Source organism: Plectropomus leopardus, chromosome 17 (genome assembly GCF_026936395.1).
Source record: "Plectropomus leopardus strain MGB_pleo_1.0 chromosome 17, ASM2693639v1, whole genome shotgun sequence".
NCBI lineage: Eukaryota > Metazoa > Chordata > Actinopteri > Perciformes > Serranidae > Plectropomus > Plectropomus leopardus.
In genome coordinates, this window is record NC_142192.1 from 13,555,059 (window position 1) to 13,578,267 (window position 23,209).

Sequence of the window (23,209 nt, forward strand, 5' to 3'; positions counted from 1 at the left end):
TATGAAAGGTCTTTTTGCAGCATTGCAGACATGTGGCCTCTATCTGAAACCTGAATGGACATTAGTTTTTCTTACACTTCATTCAGACGACTCTCACAAGTATTGAAGCCTTTGAAACCTGAGCAGAAAGGTTTAAATCTCTTCAAGTACATGGGAAAAGGCAATGAGCAAGAAATTAGAAAGAACAACTTATTGTTTCAAAAAAGAAGAGAGAGAGAGAGAAGAGAGAGAAATATCCAAAAAAATTAAAAATCCTGATGCTGTATTTATGAATATTAGACTTGCATATTTAAAAGATGTATGTTAAATAAAACATGTTAACTATTTTGCTAATTTTCATTTTATTTTCTTGTAGGTTTTTACTAACTTGTTGCTAATTTTTGGGTCATTTTTTGTTAGGTTGCCCTTTGCCTTACTGCCTTCATGTTTTTGGAAAAAATCAAGGTGATCTGCTCACGTTTCAAAGGGTTAAAGCCCAGTGACAATTAGCCAGCATGCACAATACCAGGACCCTGAAACAAAAGCAGCTAAATGGCATTCAGTCATGATTAATTTTCATTGTTTACACCTACGCTTCTCTAACTGTGACATGTCACAATGTCTCCAGTGAAAGGTGCTGATTACAAATGCTGCTGAGGTGCTAATTAGCAACCTGTCAAACTGCACTTTGATGTCATGAGACAACTAATAGCACTCCGAAAAGACCAAATCAGCTGTGGCAACACTGAAGAACAGTGGAAACTTACTGACAGGTATTTGATAAAAATCCACAGCAACTCAAATGTTGGTGTCTAACTTGCACATCACAGTATGACTCAACTTTGTAGCAGTGCTTGCAACAGTTACTTCAAATTTAAGGATTTGATATGAAGTTTTTTTTATTATTTATCTACTTCCTGTACACATGTTCTTGCACAAAAGGATTACACTCTCCAATATAGCCGTATCTCATTGTATTTTATGTCTACGAATGTTGCAGGGGAGAGGGACATCTGGAGTACTTTGCTAGGCCTGCTGCCCCTGTGACCCCGCCTCGGATAAGCGGATGAAAATGGAAATGGAAAATGTACCCACTTCTTTACTCACTGAGCTTCATAACCACAAAAGACGGTAACATGACCAAATCAAATTGTGACTTAAGGGCTCTGAAAACATTTTCTGCCAATCTGTTTGTATGAGCTATGGATTAAATAGACTGTACATACTATGTATTATAATATTAAAACATTTGCACCGCTGTTGTGAACAATATAGGGCCAAGGAAGTCAAAGAGGTTTCCTGTGCATAGCTATAACCATCAGTGGACTGTCAGTGAAGAAATCACTTGTGAAGGTAAGAAAGTAGCCCATTTTATGCCAGTTTTTATACAGGACCTTTGCTTGTGATGTAATGTTTACAGGTTTTAATTTAAAAGTTTGATCTTCTGTTGCTGCTGTGCACAAAGGCCTACTATTGATTTGTTTCATAACGGGTTTACAGATAAGAAAGGCACTTCATTTATTATTTGTTGCTGTCCTTTGACAGGAAGTTCTGAATTAATGTTGCAGTGTCATAATCTGAATAGAGGGAAGGACATCCAAAACGTCAGTAGCCTGAGGGCCGAAAGTAATATTAAAGCGCCTAGGGTTGTTTGCTTATTTTGCCAGGCCACAGTCAATGAAATCTGATCGAACCTCAGCCACACAGTCCTGATGAAACAAATCAGTTTTTGAGTGTTAAAAATATCAATAAATTGTATTTTAAAGACAATGTACAGCAAAAATGGCCCTGTACAAAGTACCACAAGCTCAGATTGATTGTAATGTCTCCCTCTTTTACACACACATACACACACACACACACACACACACACACACACAGCAGCCTCTGGCACAGAATCGAAAGGGGCGTGTTGATCGTCTTATCTCTGACCATTCAACACACTGTAAATGCAGTGCACAACTCTCCTTACAAGGTGAACAGTGTCAGATTGACAACAGAATCTGACCAGAATGGATGGTTATTTTTCTATTATCTATCATGTTCTTTTGGCCAAAAAGATCAAATGTGTTTTTTTCTTGTTTGTCCAGAGCATTTTCTTAGTCACTGTGTTTTTGTCTATCTCTTTCTCTCTCGGAAACACACTGCAAACTTGCCTCATTGAGGGAGTATTAACCAGCACTGTGTGCATAATGATGCATGGATATTCACACCCATCCGTTTCAGGACACGTGGTTCAAGGAGTGAGCTCTGGCTGTCTATGTAATAATACACCATTGATTCTTATCATGACCAAGGTCATAAAAGAGGTGTAACCTTCACGATCAGAATCGCTAATTGATAACCATATTCAGTCCTTATGGCTGAAGGTCATTGTGTCTTCTGCTCTATGTGGAGTTAATAAGCTAAGGGAGAGTGTGGGCCAGAATCCATCTCCATTAAATTAAAGGAGCCTGGTCCCACAGTGTGACCTCTATTCACTATGATTTATTGCATGAACAGAGTAAATGAACATCAAGCGCAAAGGACAACCAGCTAATGAAATCATTGGCCCAACGGTTAAGTCAGTTCAGATGTGAATGGAGCTGTAATTGAATAGAGTTGTAGGGAGGACACATATTACTTGCATCACTATTGTGTATGTCGAGCAGTTTGTTAGTGCTTTGACAAACTCAGCATGCATGACAGCTCTGTGCTTCTAATTTTAGATGATTTGCTCTAGTAAACCAGCATTTATTAGTGACGCACAGAAACCACAGACTCACAAAATGGTTCATCCATCTTACATGCCTTTTCCAGCACAAGATATGTAAGAGGAACCTAAATTATTGTCTACTAAAAAACAGGGGCAGATGATTCGCTGAACTTTAGTATGTCTTTTGTTATCTTACACTGCAGGAGAGGGAGTAGGGGTGACTCAGGACAGAGAGCAGGACACATTTCTGCTGGTCAGTTTGAGTCCAAATTGGCTCCAGAGGGATAACTAACTCTCTAAGCTATTCTAGGACACAACCCCTTTGTGTTTGTTGGGCTCTGCAACCAGCTTGGATCAGATTATTTCCACTAAAGTAGTAATGTAGTACTCCTATGCTGGGTGAGGTGTAATTAAATAGGATGTATTCAGTGCAGACACTAGATGGCGCTCTTTACTTGAACTCTTCTCATCTGAACTGCCTATGGCACCAGGTCAAATACTGGCTGATGTGGTTTCTCAAATCCGCTTGACTCATGTTCTTGAAATCTGTCAAATGAGAGAGATCTCAATCATAAGCTCTGCAGCTGCTGAACTGAGCCCAACTGCAGATTATCATAAGGGAGAGCAATAGGCTTAGTTGGGTGCTGACCAACAAATCAAGAGCCTCCACAAACCCATTTAAAGGGGTCAGAAACACTGGAATTGCTCTGGATTTCAATAAATCTCTTATGAAAGAAGTGACTTTTGTTTAAATTTAGAAAAACTCAGCAGGCCAAAGTTTTTATGACAAATACTCCAGTTGCTCTTTTTTTTCTTGATTTATGCTTCTTTGTTTTTGTTTGTTTATGTTTCTCATTTTTTCCTCTGTTTAGTTTCTGTTTTAACTGTATTTATATGTTATTATTATTATTATTATTATTATTACTGTTTTATCATATATTTGAATATTTCTTGTGCTCTTTGTGTTGAATAAATAAAAAGTAAAAAGAAAATATTCCTTTGGTCACATGTACTGAAGGTTTACAAAGCTTCTTTTTTTTTTTTTAAATCTGCTGCTCCCACACAATGAAGAGAGTAAATCAATACTTTAATTCCAAATTGATTAAATGTTTTTTCTCCCCACTAAATTAAGAACGAAGTGCAAACAGGGTATGCTAAATCTGTAAACTAATTAACAGTTTGAATGAGGGGAAAGATTGAAACGCAAGACCTGTACAAGAGCCCCCCTTGTAGCTGTGAAAGCCCCAGATCCCTATCATGGAAACGGGACCCTTGTCAGTTCCGGATGGGGGCACATCAGCCTCTCAGAGAGAGAGGTGTCAATTGGTTTCAACTGGGGAGAAGAAAGGGAAGAGGGAAGGAGAAGGAAAGAGGGGAAGGAATAAAAGAGACATTGGCAACTTACCAAGAGGTGCAGGTGTCTGCTTAACAACAGGCTGAACCAGCGCTCTGCAAATTCTAGGCAAGTGTGGTCCGGCTTGAGCAGGACGTAGAGACTATGGGAAAACAAACCCAGTTTATAATGGCAAACAAACAGAGGGAAGTGCTGTTTGTGTGTGTGTGTGTGTGTGTGTGTGTGGTACATTGTCCATTCATGCAGTGGACGAATAGATCCTTTCAACGCTGTGAATATCAAAACAGGATTTACAACACTGTGACTTTGTGACTATTTTTTAAAAATCTATCCCAAGCTCAAAACTGCACTCCCTCATAAATCGACTACAAAAGCTGAAACATCGTCCAAACATGCCTAAGTCTCATGCTTAATTTATCTGATGCATCAGATAAATCAATCAATTTAATAAACTTAAAGGTCTCATATTATAAGAAATCTGATTCAATTTTTTTATATAGAGCAGCGAAGCACAGGTGATTTATAAATACTATGAAAATATCAAAATGCTCAATTCACAGAAATGTTCACAGTCCTGATTTGAAAACTGTGCCTTTAAACGAACCATCAGAATTTCCAAGAATTTGTGATGTCACAAATATACTACATAGATTTATAGTCCTAACAAAGAAAAGTCTCATGCTTTATTTATCTGATGCAGCACACAGATCAATACTTTAAATAAACCCAAATCCTTGTTTATCCTTAACTCCTTGAAAGTGATCTATGTTCTTAATTAATTATCATTAAAATATCGGACTACCAAAGTAAAAGTTGTATTTGCTAAAATTTCGCAATTTAGGCATACAATGACCTATTATTGAAAGTCCTTTGAACTTGGGTGTTTACTGCACTTTGTTGTTGACAATCCAACTGCCTTAAGCGAGAACAAACAGTGACACCCGTTGTATAGACAGACTAAAGGTCATTCAGTTCATGAATAGGCTACAGATAACCAGCATTTTTAACTGAATAAACACTTTTAGTAGTGCTCATAGAAACCTTTGTCTATTAAGTATCAAAAACTCACGTCTGGAAGTTTTTTTCACTACACTTTGTAGCCACCTTGTTAACTTGCTTTTGTTTCCTAGTTTTCCTTTGCCTTGCAACAGAGTAGGCCTACACAAACCGACTGAACAGGTTAATAAAATGTTTGTGGTAGCAATTGTATTTAACCTGAGGCAACTCGCCGCAGAGACAAATGACAGCTAACTACGGTTAGCATTGACTGCTGCGTCAAGCTAACTGGAGATGATGCTACCGACACCGGAAGTAAGGTACAATTAAGGGTTTTTCTTTCTTTTTTTTTGTAAGGGGAAGTTAATGAGGAAACAGTAAGTAATAAGGCCCATAGTTTTTAAGAAGTGTCAACTCGACAGGATTGATGTTAGTTGATTCAGTAACTCACGGAATTTTTATTGATTCATGGCACACTTTTTAAATTACATAATTTTTAATCACTGAGTCTTTAAATTTGTGACTTGAATACGCAAAATATAATACGTAACTGCTTTTATTAACGTTTTAAACATAATTGAATTAAAAATAGTCAAATAGTCTCTAAAGGGACATGTGAGGCAAGCAAGATTGCAAAAACAAATACACATAAAATAACCTCCAATGTGGAGGTAAAAATAAATTCATAATCCAAAAGCACCTCAAGTATTCAAATAAAAGTAATATATTGACTGAATATTGAGCATTTTCTTTTCTTTTCGCTATTTCATTTGCTGACGATGTTCCTTGTAGTGCCCGTAAATGACACGCTTTTATTGTGAAAGGTCTAACCGGAACCTGTATTGTTTATATGGCAGCGATGATCACAGGTCTGAAGCCCAACGTGGAGGAGAGGATGTGGGTATGCTGACATCTGCAAGCCAGAGGTTTGACTGAAGACGACCGCAGTCCGGCTGACAAACAACGGCCTTAGCAACGTCGAGGAAACTTCGAGACATGTAACTTGCTTTGAAGGTAAACTCAAACGAGCTGACCTACTTTTTTGAGAGAAATGTGCTTTTGTAACTGTCAAGTACGTTATGTTCAAAGTTAGCGTTGTCGATAACTTCCTCGCTTGTTAAGCCGTAACGTATTTAGTCGGCGTGGTGGTTTGAAAACGAAGTTAATGCTAAAAAATAACAATTGGCAACTATTTAGCTGCTAGTAGTCGTCTGTCGAAGATGTCGCTTTGAAAAGTTGAGATTTAAACTGATTCCTCTGAGTCACGGCTGCGCTTATTTGCATATTTAATGCGACATTGATGGAGAGCCCCTCGCTCCCCCTCCTCCCCTCCTCTGCCGACTATAAAACAAACTGTTATACTAACATTAGTTTAATGTGACAGGTTAGGAGACCTGTTGCTGAACTCTGTGTTTTGACTGCAGCTACTCGTGACAGGGACTCACTACTTGTCTCTTCTCTTCATCCTAACACCTGTGAAACCTCCTCATAATAAATCTGAAAAGATTTTTCCTCAAGATAAAAATCAGGCAGTGGAGAGCCATCGGCTGACATTTCTTTCAATACAAATAATGAGTACATTGACTTTTACTTTTGCTTTCAAGTGCAGTTTTAGGCCTCCCATCTGCTGTAGCCAGATAAGAGAATTTGTCAAAGCTCTCTGTTTTATATCACAGTTCAAGTCTGTTTGACTTTATTTGGATGTGTGTCAGAAACATTGTGATGAAAAAAAAGGTCTCTATCCAGCTTTTAAATTAAGCTTGTCATTCTTTATCACAGCTCGGCTACTTTAAAACACTTGCTGTCTGTGTTGTGTACACATTATGTAAGCAGTGAAGAGATGTTTGTGTTGCTGAGAGGAGTCAGTGATCCTGTCTTGTGGGTCTTTTAAAAACTGAAAGGGGCCAACCGGTTAGAGGAGAGACTTGCTTTGCTTTTCAGCTGCTTTTTGTGTAACCTGTTCCACTGGTGCTTTTTGGATATTTGTCCCTCTCTCGGCTGGCTGATGAGGAAATGAGCCATGTATTGTACAGTGTGCTGTTCATTCCAGTTTAGCCATGGAGAACACTGGAGTCTGTCTCATGTGCCACATACGTAACCTGACATCTGAGAATCAAATGACTTCACTATCATGCCTTGTTTGTTTCTTGTGAAACATAAATTGTTGACCCATCTTTTTCACCGCTCTCTCTTTTCATAGTCCTGTTAGCGTGACGGGGTGAAACATGCACCACAGATTGCAGCTTGAGAGCAAATGCAAATCCCTCGCTCATTTTTTTTGTTTCATTCCCTCCTAGCCAAAAAGAAGTGGGGCAGGGTTTTAAGCTGCATCTTAGACCTCTGTAACCAACTGCTCGCTCCAAACGGCTCCCCAGTAAGGCTATCAGATTCAGAGAGAGTGGAAGGTGTGATGGACAGCCAATAAAAGGGGGTTTTGTCTGCAAGCGTCTCCATTTTGTAACCTCAGGATCTCCGGAGTCCTCTGGCCACAGCCCAGACTGGAGTGAAAGAGCTTTGCTGCCTTGAAGGAGTCGCAGTAGAAATGGAGTTTCCTCTGGCTCTAAAATGTGTGGATTGTCATACAGCACTTCGCACACACATCTTTATTTGAGTGTCTTCTCTAAAGTCACACTGTTCCCAGAACTAACCACTATTTTGCAGAATTAGGAAATTATTGTGCTTTGGTGTGAGGAAGGGAAAGCACTGGTGGTTTGTGTGTGTGCACATCAGTGTTGTGGCTAAGCCTGGCTGGCACTGGCTGGCACAACTGTAAATGGCACCCTACTCTAATATTAATGCAACACAATTATGTGATTACATGCAGTTCATTGTCAACGTAGCTAAGTGGTGTGTGCTGTGGTTTTTTTTTGGGTTTTTTTTTATGGCAACACTGCTTTCAAATCCTGGCATGCTAAGCTGATCTTTCAGACACGAATGTCTAAATTGCCATCTTTATGTATCCACAAACCCCAGCTAATCCTGTTTCTAATTTAGCAAATAAAGGGATCCATCCTTGTGCAATATTTCCGCCCAGGTTTCTGGCTCACTACCTTTTCTTTGCACAATAACAAGGAACTAAAAATCCTAAAATGAACTCTTCAAAATGTCTGATTCTTGATTGAGTGTTAAAAAACAAAACAAAAGGCGAGCTTAACCTCACCTGACTGTTTCATGACTGTCTCTGTGGTTCTAAAATATTTTATCTTTTATGTTTATCTATTGTGTAACGGCTTGGAATGCTGGGTAACAGGCTGTATGTCCTCGCTGTACTTAAAAGTGATATGTTAAGGTGGGTGGGGGGGTTTGATCTTGTCGACCAGGTTCAAAGCTGCAATTTATAGGACTGAATGGTCTCTAGTGGTTATGACTGCAGATTGCAACCAGCTGAAACTTCTCCCATGTGCCAAATGTGAACTCCTTGTTAGGATTCCTTCAGTTTTCATCGTTCAGGAGTTTATTACCAGGAGCTGATTTATCCTCAGAGGTCTCCTCCTCTCCAAAACAAACAGACCAGGTGATTAAAACTGGTAGAAAAATTGGATAAATCAGTGTTTCTCCAATGATGTTCAGCTTGACTCAGATGGACTGCTGGCTCAGCACCTGCTAAGGTCTGCTCACTTCTTTTTTTTCTGGTTTAAGATCCAGAGGCCATATTCACAAACATTTTAAAAATACTCTCAGAGAGCTCCGAACTTAGCCTGAAAAGAAAATCTACCAAAGAGTCCTAGTTTTGGAGTAATTTAAGTGGAGATCTTAGAGTAACTCTAAGCAAGGAAGTGACTGAAACTTTGACCTTAGTGAAGAGTTGTGGATGACCCTGATGCTAGGTGTGATGCTTTTTTTTTTTAGCAGATGTGATTGGTTGTCACAGACACATCTTTTTTGTGAGCTGAAAGGTGTGGACACCCAGTGGAAATGAAATGAACTGTGTCACAATAAGAAATTGTGAAAGTGCCGTTTGTGTGATCACATGGCTGCAATGTAACATTTTTCCGATTGCCATTAATCTAAATGTTGTGATCACCTAATTTCTGGCGTTAAATTGTTATTGCGTTGGGTCAAAGATGTGATCTCTAATGATGTCAGCCACAAACATTATACCTGCATTATCTCTTATCTGTTCTGTAGCATCTCATTAGCACACTGACATTTAGGGTTTGGAGAATATTTATTCTTTCTCTTTGTCTTTCTGCCATTTTCTTTTAAAAAACTCTTAAGCCTGTTAAAAGTCTCCCTACTCCTTACAGTTTTTCACCTTAGGAGTTCTCTTAAGGACTAAGTTGCTTTGTGAATAACCTTTATCATTACCAGGATCGAATCTTAACTGTAAGGGGGAATGCAGAAAACATCATAATAGATTTTTCTTACAATTTTGTCACTAGGAGAAACTTTAGTGCTAAGAATCTTTGTGAATATGGCCCCAGATATTCAGGAGGTTTTTACCAGGAGCCATATTATCTGCAGAGGTATCTTCCTCACCAAACCAAATGGATCTGTTAATGTCTATCTGTAAAACACTGAAATAAGCACTTTCATATTTAAAAAAAAGTGTTTTTGCAACACTGTTTGGCTCGTTGTGGAAGGTCTTCTAACTGTGGCACCGATGTTAAAAATTCAATCATTATCTAGAGCCGATGTTTGTTTTGGATATTCTGCATACAATATGTCGGACTCTGTGGACGTGGACCGACTCCCTATATAGATAAGAACGACTCATTCTGAGGGAAGGAAAATATAACAATTATTAGTTTCACATGACTATACACTAAAGAAAACATACTTATTATATTATATGCCATTTCTGCCAGTATGTCCCCCTAAATCCTACTGGCTGGACCTTTAACATTTTCATAAAAATGGTGCTGAGTGCACAGTTGTGCACAGGTGTTGTAAAACCTCCTTATTTAAGATTACTGTGCTGCAGTGACTAAAACTGCAACGCTGTAATGAAGTTCATCTGGTTTACACATCTCTCTCTCGAGTGCATCACAGTCTCAATTTAGTCAGCACATTACTGTACTGTAAGCCATAATTTAGCCTCTACCATCTCTGCAATTTGTATTTGATGAGCATCTTAATGCAGCCCTGAGCCTGCGATTATATTTATGATGTCGGTGTTGATTGCTACGGGCCTGCTCCACTGGAGCTGTATCCTGCGGGCACTTGCAAATTCAGTGGCGAGCACTCTCTTACTTGGGTGTTGGTGTATTGGTGAGTAGCTTCACTTAATTGTGAATGGCTTTGTTATTTGATTAAACCTCATTCTAATGCAGAGAGGTTTGATTAAAGAGTTCAATCTTGTAAATCTTCTTCTGTCAGTAGTAGTTACTGCAGGCCACTGTTGGAGTCTTCTCACAACTCTTTTACTTCCCTCTCTGTTTAATGTTTCTTGTATATTAAGATTTAAATGATCATGCATTTTATTTAATTCTATGTCTCTTTCTCTTCTCTAGAGGCTTGTGTCCTGTAGGGCACCCCGAAGCTCAGCCAGTCACGGTGCCTCCCTGGGCTTTCCGTCATGAGGGGGCGTTGCTCTCGGAAACTTGGTGTGCTGGCCAAGGCCGGCTTCCTGCTCTGGGTCCTGTGGCTGGGCTACCTTCTGTTAGCGCGCTCCTCCTTCCCTTCTGCTTCCTCTATGGAGGAGGAAGACGAGGACCCCCATGTTGTGGTGAGACGGCTCTCGTTGGAGGAGAATGGGGCTGATGGACAGTTGGCTAGGCCCCTTTACATTAAGCCATCACCAGACAACAATGCACCGGGGGAGTGGGGTCGAGCCACTCACCTCAACCTCAGTCCTGAGGAAAAAAAGCTGGAGCAGGACAGTGTGGAGCGCTATGCTATCAATATATATGTCAGTGATAAGATTTCCCTCCATCGTCACATCCAGGACCACAGGATGAATGAGTGAGTAGAGCAAAAAAGGCATTCTAAGCTGAAATTGTTTTCTAGAAAATCGCAAATTCTTCTTATATTGTTTGCTGTTTTCTTTGAAGTTCCTACATATATGTATCTCTGGTCTTGAAAGCTGCATGGAGCTGATAGCTATACTACAACTGCGTCAGGGATAAATTACTCAATAGAGATTAAGTTGAGCTCTTTACTGGGATCAGTTTTCCACTGACAGTTAGAAACAAGGATAAAAGCCCTCAGGATGCATCGCGGGGCTTATTGAAGCTGGTGTAAGCAGCTCTATGCCTGAATGGATTTATTCCAACCAGTTTTGTTGTCCCCAGCTATTCTCAGCTCAGCCTATGTGATGACACACAAAGTACGGTGTCTCTTATTAATAGTTTCTCCTTCCTCCTTTGCCCTATTCTAATGAAAACCAGATGTGGTATCCGTTGGTGTGGTGAGAACCATCATTTGTGTAAAAGCCATGTGTTTGTTTTATATGTCCTGGAGTGTCCCAGTTAAAGACAGACTCTATTTAGCAGTCCTATGATTAAATCTAAGGGTACATTTTCTTCAGTTACTGGTATTAAACATGTCACGCTAAATCTTCTAAATTGGAATTAAAACTACAGACACAGAGAAATTAATCTTGCCCTGGTGAAACTGAATTAAGTCATTTAGATTGCAATGCCTGCATATCCAAAGGTAGTCTGATAAGATGCTTTGATCTTCTCACTGGGCTGAGGAAACTGCCAGGAAGGTTGAAAGTCAAACCCTGTGTGCTTATGCAAGGATAGTGTTTAAACAAGAGATATCTTTATCTGTCCCCCAGCATAATCTGATTCTGTTGAAGCATTCTGTATTTAAATCAGAGTCACGGCACTGTGGAGTCTGTCACTTTGCGCTGGCAGAGTGACATTTTTGACAAGTACACAACTGAAAAGACACCGAGAGGAATGAGTAAGCAGTGATGAAGGGGTTGCAGTTTTGGTGTCATGGAGCTCACATGCCTGGCTGTCCTCCTGCACATACCATGACTGAAGTGCATGACTCAAGACAGTGGTGCTCTGTGCTATTTTTACATCGACATGTTCTATTCATAAGCTAACAGGCTTGCTTTATGGATGTTATTTCAACTAGTTATACTTAATAACTGTGAGAAATAACATGTTTTTCATACTGAACTACAATATTTGTTGACAGTAGCTTCAGGGTGTAAAAACTAGCGTCATATACATAAAGAGACGGTGCCGCGCAAAAGCTGCCTCAGTTGCAGTAGAAAAGCAGAAAACTCGGCATTGCACACCAGGCGGGCAAACTTTAGCATTTTGCAGCTAAACAGTTCGCTGAAATATGTTTCTGAAAATATCTAGGGTGAGAAATGGGCAATGCAGTTGATTCATATTTGATCAGTGCTGCCTAGTTTGACAGTTTGACTGCAGCTCTTACACAGGGATTCATGTGGTTGCTGCGTGAGAGACTCTTCCGCTCTGATTGGTTGTTTTTGGTGCGCTGCAATAGATTCTAACAAATGCCATTAGAGGCACAATGAGCGGGAAAAGAACACTGACTTCTTTTTTTTAACAAACTATCTTTCTCCTGTCCTTGTGCATGGATGTAATAACAGTTTAAGTATATATGAAAATAACCAACTATATCTTCAAACACTTTTTTTTTTTCTGGAGCTGATAATGGAAGTCGCTAAGAAGTGCGCCTTGTTGCTTCCGTCTCATCTCTGTTTAGAGTTGCACATACACCCTACCGAATGACAATTAACTTAAGTCTTTGTTGTTATTTGATAACCACAAATAATTAAACAATTTGTACTGACTGGTCTAGTGAAAAGAACACTAATGTTGAAGCCTGCATATCATCAGCTTCCTCCGACACGTTTTGTGGCAGACTTGGACCGCTCTCTCTCTATCATGGTACTGTTGCAGCACTGGGAACTCAGTGCTTTTGAAGAAAGGGCAAACATCTTGTTTGATTAGTCATGACTAATGTTAGGGTGTAAAACGTTCATTCTAATTACAAACTACATTGTTGCGGGTTTAGCCTTTGGCTACAAAATGATCAGAAGTCATTTGGCCTGTGGCAGTGGTTGTACTGTCTGTGTTGTACGCCACTGATTCATAAATAATAGAGCTCTCTGGGAGAAAAAAAAAACGGTTTGCCCTTTCATATGTTTTATCTCTCCCCCTCATGCCTTCTTTTGTTCATATCCCCTCAAGTTATTAGTTTGCAGTTTTCCACTTTGATTTTTAGCCAGTGTTGCCCCTGTCCCCTCACTCTTTTCTGCTTCTCCGTCTCTGTTTGCTCAAGTTTCTGTGGTCTCTCCCAGAGCACTGCTGTGGTATGTTGCTCACTGGTGTGATACCCTCCCCGCCCCCATCCATATTTCTGCGGCTCTTTATTGTTTTAATGACTGCCATCTGGATTAAGACCAGATACCTCCTCCTGTCACAATAGTTGCTGAAGCTGCTCTGACCATACGAAGAAATTATTTCTTGCTTGTATGACTTCATTTAGGATGCTGTCGTTTATTGTTTCGTTTTGTTTTTATGAATACACACTGTATGCGTGTCTACTGTTGTTTACGTCACCTCTGTCTCTCTCCTCCTCCATCCCAACCACCCACCCACACATAAATATATCTCAGATGCCGAAGTAAGAAGTTTGACTACCGGCGTTTACCCACAACCTCTGTGATCATAGCCTTCTACAACGAGGCCTGGTCCACACTACTGAGGACTATTCACAGTGTCCTGGAGACCACACCTGCCATCCTGTTGAAAGAGATCATCCTCATTGATGACTACAGTGACCGAGGTTTGACACGCTACACTGATGAAATAAACCAAAATTGTGGGTTTTTTTTGTCTGTAAAAATTTCAACTGACAGAAAAAAAAGTCTTTCAAGCTCCGAAACAAAGAAGGCTGACAGCCTTGGCCTAGTTTAGTAAAGCGGACAAACTAAATTTCACTTGTGCTTTGATTTCTTCACACTGACAGTGAACAAGAGAACAAGTCAAGCAAGACTCTGCTATATTAAGATAAAAGATGCTATCTATGGAGCAATGAATAAATAATGCCTGTGGATATATTTCGAAAGCAATTAGAAAATCTACCTCAGAAATAGTCTGTACACGTTCCTTTAATGATAAAATGAGGTGTAGAGCTACTTGCAGTCGTACTGGAAGTGGTGTATTTAGTTTTTCGGTAATATTAAAGGGGCAATTCACCCCCAAATAGAAAAATGCATATTTTTCCTCTTACTTGCAGTGTTTTTTTTTCCATCTAGATTGTTTTAGTGTTAGCTGTCAAGTTTTGGAGATTTTGGCTGGAGAGATGTCTCCGGCCATAATCTCTGCTTTCTGCCTTCTCCCCAATAAAATGGAGCTAGATGGCACTTGGCTTGTGGTGCCTAGAGTGCCAAAATATCCACAGACCTTGTTGTGAGCAGTTTAATTTTGGAACTATATTATTTCTACCAAATTACCCCCTCCAACTGTATCACTGTACTGAAGGAAGTGTGCATCTACTCATACCAGAGGGTCATACTAGTGACATCATGAGATGTAAATATTAATAATATAAACGTGAATTAATAGTGATACATTTTGTGGGTGTAGTTCAATAGAGAGAAAATAGGTCCTACATGGAACTTCTCACAACAAGGTCTGCTCATTATCTTGAGTAACCGGGTCATGATTTCTGGAAAAAGACATGGCTGTTGAGTTTTTCCACATCTGTTTTTCGGTACTTTAGCACCACAAGCCGAGTGCCATCTGGTTCCACCAGACTGGTGAGAAGGCAGACATCTCTACAGCAGATATCTTCAACACTCTGCAACTCACACCAAAACGATCTTGATTGATAACTAGCACTACAGGTAAGAGTAAAAATATGTACTTTTGATTTTGGGGTGAACTCTCCCTTTAAATGCTGCAGTCATTAATAGAAATGAGCAAATTCTTGGCAACGTGATTGCAAATTATTCCATGTCCTCTCCTTGCTTGCCTGCTCCAGCCTCTGCTTGTCTCATTCTTAGTGTGCGTGTGCGTGTGTGTGTGTTTATATGAGGTTTTCTTTTGATAGCAGGCTCTTATTTCCAGACGATTTTCTATTTAATGGAAAGACTGGGTCTTGAATTTAGCTACACAACATTAGCTGCTATGTGACACAGGTCTGAACCTCAGGATGAAATCCTGTACCTGACAAAATATCAACTCAAAGGTCAAACTATTAGCTTTTTTCTGACCTTTCAGTCGCATCTCATGGTCTCCATCAGCATCTATGTGATTGATACTGCTTTATCTCAGAAACTGGTTATAGGAGTCGCTTGATGTCTGTCTGTCTTAATGGAATTAGTATTTGGACCCAGCTTGTCTAGTCTGTGTGTATCAGAGACATTACACCATAAGGATTACTTCAGTGTGCACTGAGCTGCCATGACATCATTTCCTCTCCTCTGACCAACCCGACCAAATGGAATGCTAAACAAGCCACTCCCCAACCAGACGGGTTACTGCCGACAGACAGACAGACACACAGACAGACACGCAGACAGACAGACAGGCAGAGACAGACAGACAGACAAACATACAGAGACAGACAGACAGACAGGCAGAGAGACAGTGACTGGAGGACTGACTTTCAGGTTTCTAGTGTCTAGCATACTAAGCCTGGAATAGACCTCAGTTGGACCATAAAGGTGTGTTGATGCCACTCACCTGATATGAATGTTTACCTCACTGTATTAAGTATTCAGGAGTACTAATTCTCTCGTCAGCAAATGCTTTAATGTAATGTTTGTGGTTAAACTTTCATCAACTACCATTTCATTTATTATATTGCATCAAATGACTCGGCTCACAAGATAAATGTGTAATGAAAAAGGAGTCACTGGTATTTCCAAAGAGAATCACTTCACTTTGCAGCCTTTGATCCTGTTTAGGCTAATGGTTAAACATAACAAGCTTCATAAGCATCTGATTTGGCAGTAGCTGTGTATCTCCCAGCTTGTTTTGACATTTTTCTGTCCTCTAGTGGCTGAAAAGCAATTAAGGCAGTTTTGTAGAAAAATAAGTTCCATGTAGGACAAGCAAATAAGATAACTTTAATGTCACAATGATGATTATGTGTGTGTGTGTGTGTGTGTGTGTGTGTGTGTGTTTGTGTGTGTGTGTGTGTGTGTGTGTGTGTGTGTGTTTGTGTGTTTTAAAAATTAGGCTATCTGAAGTCTCAACTAGCTGAATACATGAGTAATCTGGAACGTGTGCGTCTCATCCGCACCAACAAGAGGGAGGGACTCGTCCGGGCACGTCTCATTGGTGCCACCTATGCTACGGGTGATGTACTGACATTTCTTGATTGCCACTGTGAGTGTGTCCCCGGCTGGATCGAGCCTCTGCTGGAAAGGTGGGTTTGCCAAATTAGATGAATATGAGCTTTCTGAAAATCTGTGGTTATGTACAAACTGAATATGAATTAAAATCAAAACCAAATATTAAACCAGAGTTTCATTTTCTGTCTCTCCCTGTTTTTTGCATGTTATTGGCCATGCTTTGTGTTCAGGATCGGAGAGAATGCCAGTACCATTGTGTGCCCTGTGATCGACACCATCGACTGGAACACCTTTGAGTTTTACATGCAGACTGATGAGCCGATGATCGGAGGTTTTGACTGGAGACTCACCTTTCAGTGGCACTCGGTCCCTGAAGTGGAACGCAAGAGGCGCAAGTCTCGCATTGACCCCATCAGGTGACAGTATTATACTTCACAGGGCCTGCTCTCATGGGAGATCACTTTATCAGATTGGCGCATACCTGTGTAGTGCTCTCAAATATATAATACACCACTCACTGCTAATTTGTCACTGTATGTATTATGTTACTGTATTATTTACTTTACACCCTGAGGCTGTTTGACTATTTTTTAAAGTACAGGGATCAATAAATCAGCCCAGGTAGAGGGCTCATACCAAAAACTTGTTGTATCCTAATCAAGGGCATAGAATCTGTTTTTTGAACAATTGAGAAGACACATAGTGAGTGGGGATCTGGGGATCCTCCCCCAAGAAATTTCAAGTCTCAAACACTTAATTTCCTGCATTCCCGTGATTTTTTTAATGCACAAAATAGTGTCTTTTCTTCATAAATTTATTGTGGAATTGTCATGGGGCTTCCTGTTTCAGTTGAGCATAGTTGCTTCTTCTGCTTTCCATTTTATGGCAGATTGAAGCCATTGCTTTTTATGGTTGCATACCACTGCGGTGCCCAGTAGCTCAGTTGGTAGAGCGGGTTTCCCATGTACAGAGGCTGCGTCCTCGCCGTGGCCGTGGGTTCGATTGAGGCGTCTTCCCTTTTCTGCGCGTCATTCCCTTTCACGTTTAAGGTGTCCTATCAGATAAAGGCAAAATACCAAAAAATAATCTTATAAAACAAAAAAGTTACATACTGCCTTTACCTACTTTACCTAAAACATTGTTCTGTTGTTGATTTGCATTCTAGCAGCTCGTCAAATAAAATGTCCTTTATTACCTTTATGTTATTTATTAGGAGGGACAAATGCACACATTTTAAATACTGAGGGGGATGTGTCCCCTTCATCTCTCTCATAATCTACACCTACAATCCTGATAATCAACTCTGCCTCAAGCTGAAGCTTTTTCTTTTGAAGAGAAACTTCACACAAAATCTTGTGTGGAGGAAAGGCATTGCTGCACTGACCCTATGGGTTGAAAGGTTAGTCTGTTGCTCACCATGCGGTCTGTTGTGCTTGTGATTGCACCCATCTGTGATGCATGATTTTAAAATTTTGCACCGTGAAGTCTAGCACTTTGTGAGATGTGGGCATGATTATTGTTAGTAGGGATGCGCGCTAATATCAGAATATCAGTACATCATCAGTATTGGCAGATATTGGCTTTCAAATGAAATACTGGAATTGGCCAGCATCCTGATTTCTGAAGTTCTGAAGTTGAAGAATTTTTCTTATTTTGCACAATAAATGAATACTATATACAGTGAAAAGCATCACATTTTATTTCTCCATCTGCTGGTGGACCATCACGATGAGCATATGCATAACATGATGTTAATTTCACTACAATAGAGACTTGATGATCAGTAAAATGTTTACTGTTTTTTCAAACAAATCAACCGATGGGCCAACCGAACTGTCGGCTGTCACTCCCCCGCTCAAGGACCTTTCTAATTCTTGTTCACGGACCGCTGATAATAATATAATTAACATTTGGAGTAAAGTGCACTACACAGTTCTCTTATGTTGTTAATGGTTATAGAACATTTATTTGGGGTCCTTAAAAAGTTGTCACAGTTTTTAAATTGTTTCCATAAAAATCCCGATTGTAACGTTACTTACTTTTCACTGTTTCTCTCAGATCTCCAACAATGGCAGGTGGATTATTTGCAGTGAGCAAGGCCTATTTTGAACATCTGGGCACATATGACATGGGCATGGAGGTGTGGGGAGGAGAAAACCTGGAGCTCTCCTTCAGGGTGAGTGAAGTTCTCCCTCAGTGAGGACCACAGGGTCACTACTTGTGCCACCTAACAATATGAGACCAGTGTATGGCTTTTATGTTGGGAAAGAGTGACAAATTTCTCTTATTTTTGTGACCAAAAAGCTCTTACAGACACAACATTCATTGACTAAGCTTGTTTGTTGCTATGATAACAGGCAGACAGAAACATCAGTGAGATTGACTGGCTTTTCGTTTTTAAAGAGAACCTTTTTTCAGAGGGTATGCCCCTGATCCTTTGATTCATCTATCTAACAGCTGGCAGTCAGTGGATAGTTGGTGTGAGAGAGACACATGTCAGTGTCAGATCACAGTCAGCCATCTGAAACTGCACCCTGATATTGGCTTGATACCTTGTTGTGACGTTGGTGTCGCTTTTCACTTGTTTGCGTCAATCAAATTGGTCCAGATTTTAGGCTATGTGTGAGTTTGTCGTTGGAGCACGCGAGGGTAGGCAATGTAAATTGTTTGTGCATGATTTATAGTGTGTATGTGGTTTCAGTGTGAAGACGAATGGGCTGTTCCCCTGAGTGATGTGTTATGCATGTGGAAATAAAAATGCATCTCGCTGGGACTTTTGCCATACATAATTTATGTTTAGTGAATTGCTTTTCGACCCTAAAAAAAAATTATGGTGTGGGGTAAAATGCCTCGTGAATTAAGATAGAAGGGGCTGTGATGTAATGGCTGTTTGGCTATGGATGTATCATAATAATTTTGCCTTGTGTTATCGGAACATAGTTCAGCCAAGTATTAAGAAATATTGTGTTAACAGCCTTTCATTCTTTAACAATGTTGTTGTTTTTTCCCTTTTTATTTGTTTTTCCATGGTGGAAGATCAAACAATTATACAATGCAAATTTATACCATAAATCCAAGCTGTTTTCAAATGCAGCCTCATGACTCAGGAAGCAGGGGTTGAATTTTCATGGTTTCAAGGTGACGAGCTTTGTTTGTAATTCAGAAAGGATTCTAACACTGCATCAGTCACCACAGTCAACACCTATCAAGCAGACTGATTGCAAATGACTTTCATCAAAACATGCACTACTTTCACTTAGGAGTTACCTGCTAGTTTATTGGCAGGCAAGTCAAATAGACAAAGTAATAAATAGCAGTACTGCATTTAAGTGCCAAAGTCCACCAGTTGTTGTGACATACCATTTAAATAACGTACTGCCTGGTTAATGATAACCATATCCGTGTAACTGCTGGTTCTCCATCATAATATGTGTTATTGTAAGATGAAAGACTAATAATGCTGCTATCAGTTTCAGTTCATTCCTGGCCCCCATTATTCTGATATTTGATCTTGTAGTGGGTATATAGAAGTTGTACTTCATGAAGTTATTGAGGTTAAAAGATTTCATATGTGGTAAGCCATGTATCTAACCCCCTCAGGTGTGGCAGTGTGGGGGCAGCCTGGAGATTCACCCCTGCTCTCATGTGGGCCATGTGTTCCCTAAAAAGGCCCCTTATGCACGGCCCAACTTCCTCCAGAATACTGTCCGAGCTGCAGAGGTTTGGATGGACTCATATAAACAACACTTCTACAACAGGAATCCCCCAGCTAAAAAGGTAGGACAGTTACAAATCAGAGAAACCAAGTTATTAAACAGCGTGTCGAGCTAGATGTACCGCTGTGATGCAGTTTGGAGGAATGCAAGAAGCTGACCTCAGAATGCTCTCCTTTGGACAGATAAATTAGCACTCTAGGTGGTGAGCTCTGTCTTGTAACACGGGGCTCCAGACTAACTTTGTTCATTTGTTCCACCGGTGTGCCTAACTTTTTCATTCAGATGCATCAGCACATCTTTTAGGTGCACCCATATTTTTTCTCAGAGCCTTTTGGCATTGCAATAATAAATTTGAAATTTTGCATTTTTTGTCAGTTCCCATACACACTGGTACTTTCTTAATACATTATGCAAATGATTGTAAACAGAAAATATGTTGAGTCAGGATTAGGCTTCTTAGCAGGAAGACGGGTATCAGAACATTTCTGTCCATTGATTATGTTGAATCTGGTCCTTTCAGGGCTGGCATCAGGTGTAAGGCTGCATTCACACCAAACTGTTGCGGTGATTAGCCAAAGGGTTGTGCAGTGGTGTGGGATTTTCACCAAAATGACCCTTTTGTGGGGGAGTGGAGGGTGGAGACCAGCCGCTACTCTGGAGGCTGAAAAATAAAGCCAACACAGAAGTGCCAAAAACTGCAGTTCCTTTAACGGCCACTTGAGGCTGGCTCCAAAACAGAGTCAATACCCATAGACCCCCATGTTAAAATGGTCAACTTTACAGCAGAAATAAACATGGTTGCAGTCTGGTACAAAAAACAGTTTGGTCTCTCCAACTAATTTCCCCCCTTCATGACAACTGTACTGGGGGAGAGTTTTTAAATAACTCACCAGTTAACATTTTACTACGCCTTACAGTTGTGCTTAATTAAGGGCTGGGGCCGCCTTGAGTGACAGGCTATCTGCCAAAAGTGTCCTCAGCTTCAAAGTCAGATCCACCCCTCACTTCTCCACAGCTCCAACCTCTCACCCAAATATGGTCACATCTTGCTCCAAAAGAAAAACCAAGATGGCGACAGCAAAAATGCAGAAATCAATGGGTGATATCAGAATATCTACATCCATTGTTTTTACAGTCTATGACCAACACAAACAAAATCAAGAGCTCTCCCTTGTCGTACAGCAAACACAGGCTGGTAAAACTTTATTTCTTTTACTCACTATAATATTTAAGGACAGAAGAGACAGTATTACCTGTTTCTGTGGACTGCAGGTGTCTTTCAGTGTGATTGCCAGGTTAACTGTTTGGCCGCCGTCATGTGACGATGGGTTGTGCTCCTCCAAAAGCTGTTTCTGTTTCAACTTTTTGTTGCAAGCCGCTGTGGCTCCACTGCAGCAGCCTTCATGGACTAACAACATTGAAATGAATGGGAGGGCTAGCATTTTTGTCACAATCCCTCATTTGGTGTGAATGCAGCCCAGTGGGCACCAGCATTGTTTTGATGAAAACACAATCAGTCGTTCTTAAGGTTTTGATGTTGCCCATGGAGAGGAGTGCAGTGTGTACACAAGTGCCTTTTTTATGCTAACATGTTATGGCAAGTGACTTACTTAAAGTGTTAGATTTGGATGTTTTAAATAATATGATTCCTCCGCAGTGTCAACATATGATGTAACGCTGTCTGTCTGACTGGGTCAGACGTATATGTGAGAGGGCATGCACGAGTGTGCATGCGGTAAGTGTGCCTTGTGCCTCTCAGGTTCTGAGTATTGGGCACCATCAAAGATTCATGTATCTCAGTTTCACCTATCTGAAAAAAGTGCATTATTAATGTCGGGGATCTTTGATCAAACAATAAATTACCTGGTCAGGGGGAGATTGAACACAGCGCTAGCAGACCAGATCACCAGCTCCAAGTATAATATGCTGCTGTCATAATGTGTTAGCAAACTACAGAGCCACAAATAATAATATAATTTTAGAACAGTACTCGGTTCTTTTTCTTCAAGTACGTTCAAGGACTTACACAGATTTGTTAATAAGGTTTTTTTTTTAAAGATGTTCAAACAGATGAATGACCACTTCATTGCGTTATCCAGATTTTTTGTTATAATCGGGTTCTGAGTTGCTATACGTGCTTGTTTTTCACAAGAACACACAGCATTGATTTGTTATGAGTATTTGTTTTCTGGATTTGGAGATTTATTGTAGAATGATTTAAAGGTGTAGTACGTAATTCTGGATTGTGATTGCTGAGTCTCATTTCCTAGTCTTCAAATATCATCGCTTTGGGCAGGTGGTCGGATTACCAACCCGACGTGAACGGTATTTATCGACCAGGGAAGGAGACTCAACAATCAACCATTTTTCTCCACAATAACATACTGAACCTTTAACTGTAAAAAAAAAAAAGATTTTATAAAAAGAATCAAGTCTCATTTATTTGTGTATTTGTTTATTTAAGAAACTGCATTCCTTCACTGTTAATCCCTGCAACATTTTCTATGTGTTCTGATCTTGAAACATTTGAAAAGTGTGTGACTGAAATAGTTCAGTGTGTCTGTGTAAACTTGTAGTTAAATTTCACTCTCATGCAGTGCAAACGTGTAAGGTGTGTAAATGTTCTGGACTTTGACTTGTGAAAGCTAGGGAGTTCCCCACCCCAGCAAACACAGCTATCTGATATAAATACACGAGTTGTAGCTGCTGGTTAGTTTCCTGATGATCAGCTCATGACCAGGATGTGAATATTTACCTTTATGGCGTGACTGTTTTAGCTGTTTAGAAAATGTCACACGTGCCACAGAAGAATAATGTGTATATTATAATGACTGAAGTAAAAGTCAAAGGGAAGAGATGAAGCATGTTGTCAGATGTATCATTAAAAACTTTTCAGCATTCTCTCCAGCCAGTTAAAGATGACTTATTCATTGTGTGCTTGTTTTCCAGGAGAACTACAGGGATATCTCTGAGCGGCTGCTGCTCAGGGAGAGACTGAAATGCAATAGTTTTGACTGGTATCTGAAGAATATCTACCCTGACCTTCATGTACCTGAGGACAGGGAGGGCTGGCATGGAGCTGTGAGTGTCTGCTATCTGTATTCCATTGTTTTTCCTGTAACAGACGAAGTGACGCAGCAGTGTTTCGTTCACTCTAATCACAGATCTTATGCCGATTTTTGCATCAGCCTTTACTGAAGCAAAAAGAAATGGAATTGCAGTCGTGTCTT

The 23,209-nt window shown here is 40.2% G+C and overlaps 1 protein-coding gene across 1 annotated transcript in view; it reads left to right on the forward strand.

The window, feature by feature from the left end:
* The first annotated feature begins 994 nt into the window (after nucleotides 1–994).
* Nucleotides 995–23,209, forward strand: part of galnt4 (polypeptide N-acetylgalactosaminyltransferase 4) — a 30,289-nt gene continuing 8,074 nt past the window's right edge. Inside the window, exons 1-10 of the mRNA XM_042505961.2 lie at nucleotides 995–1,110; nucleotides 1,255–1,332; nucleotides 5,882–6,038; nucleotides 10,478–10,928; nucleotides 13,576–13,745; nucleotides 16,148–16,337; nucleotides 16,494–16,679; nucleotides 18,322–18,439; nucleotides 19,864–20,040; nucleotides 22,929–23,060. Of these exons, the coding sequence (XP_042361895.2) occupies nucleotides 10,543–10,928; nucleotides 13,576–13,745; nucleotides 16,148–16,337; nucleotides 16,494–16,679; nucleotides 18,322–18,439; nucleotides 19,864–20,040; nucleotides 22,929–23,060 (1,359 nt within the window). The 5' untranslated portion in view covers nucleotides 995–1,110; nucleotides 1,255–1,332; nucleotides 5,882–6,038; nucleotides 10,478–10,542. The remainder of the gene's footprint in view (nucleotides 1,111–1,254; nucleotides 1,333–5,881; nucleotides 6,039–10,477; nucleotides 10,929–13,575; nucleotides 13,746–16,147; nucleotides 16,338–16,493; nucleotides 16,680–18,321; nucleotides 18,440–19,863; nucleotides 20,041–22,928; nucleotides 23,061–23,209) is intronic.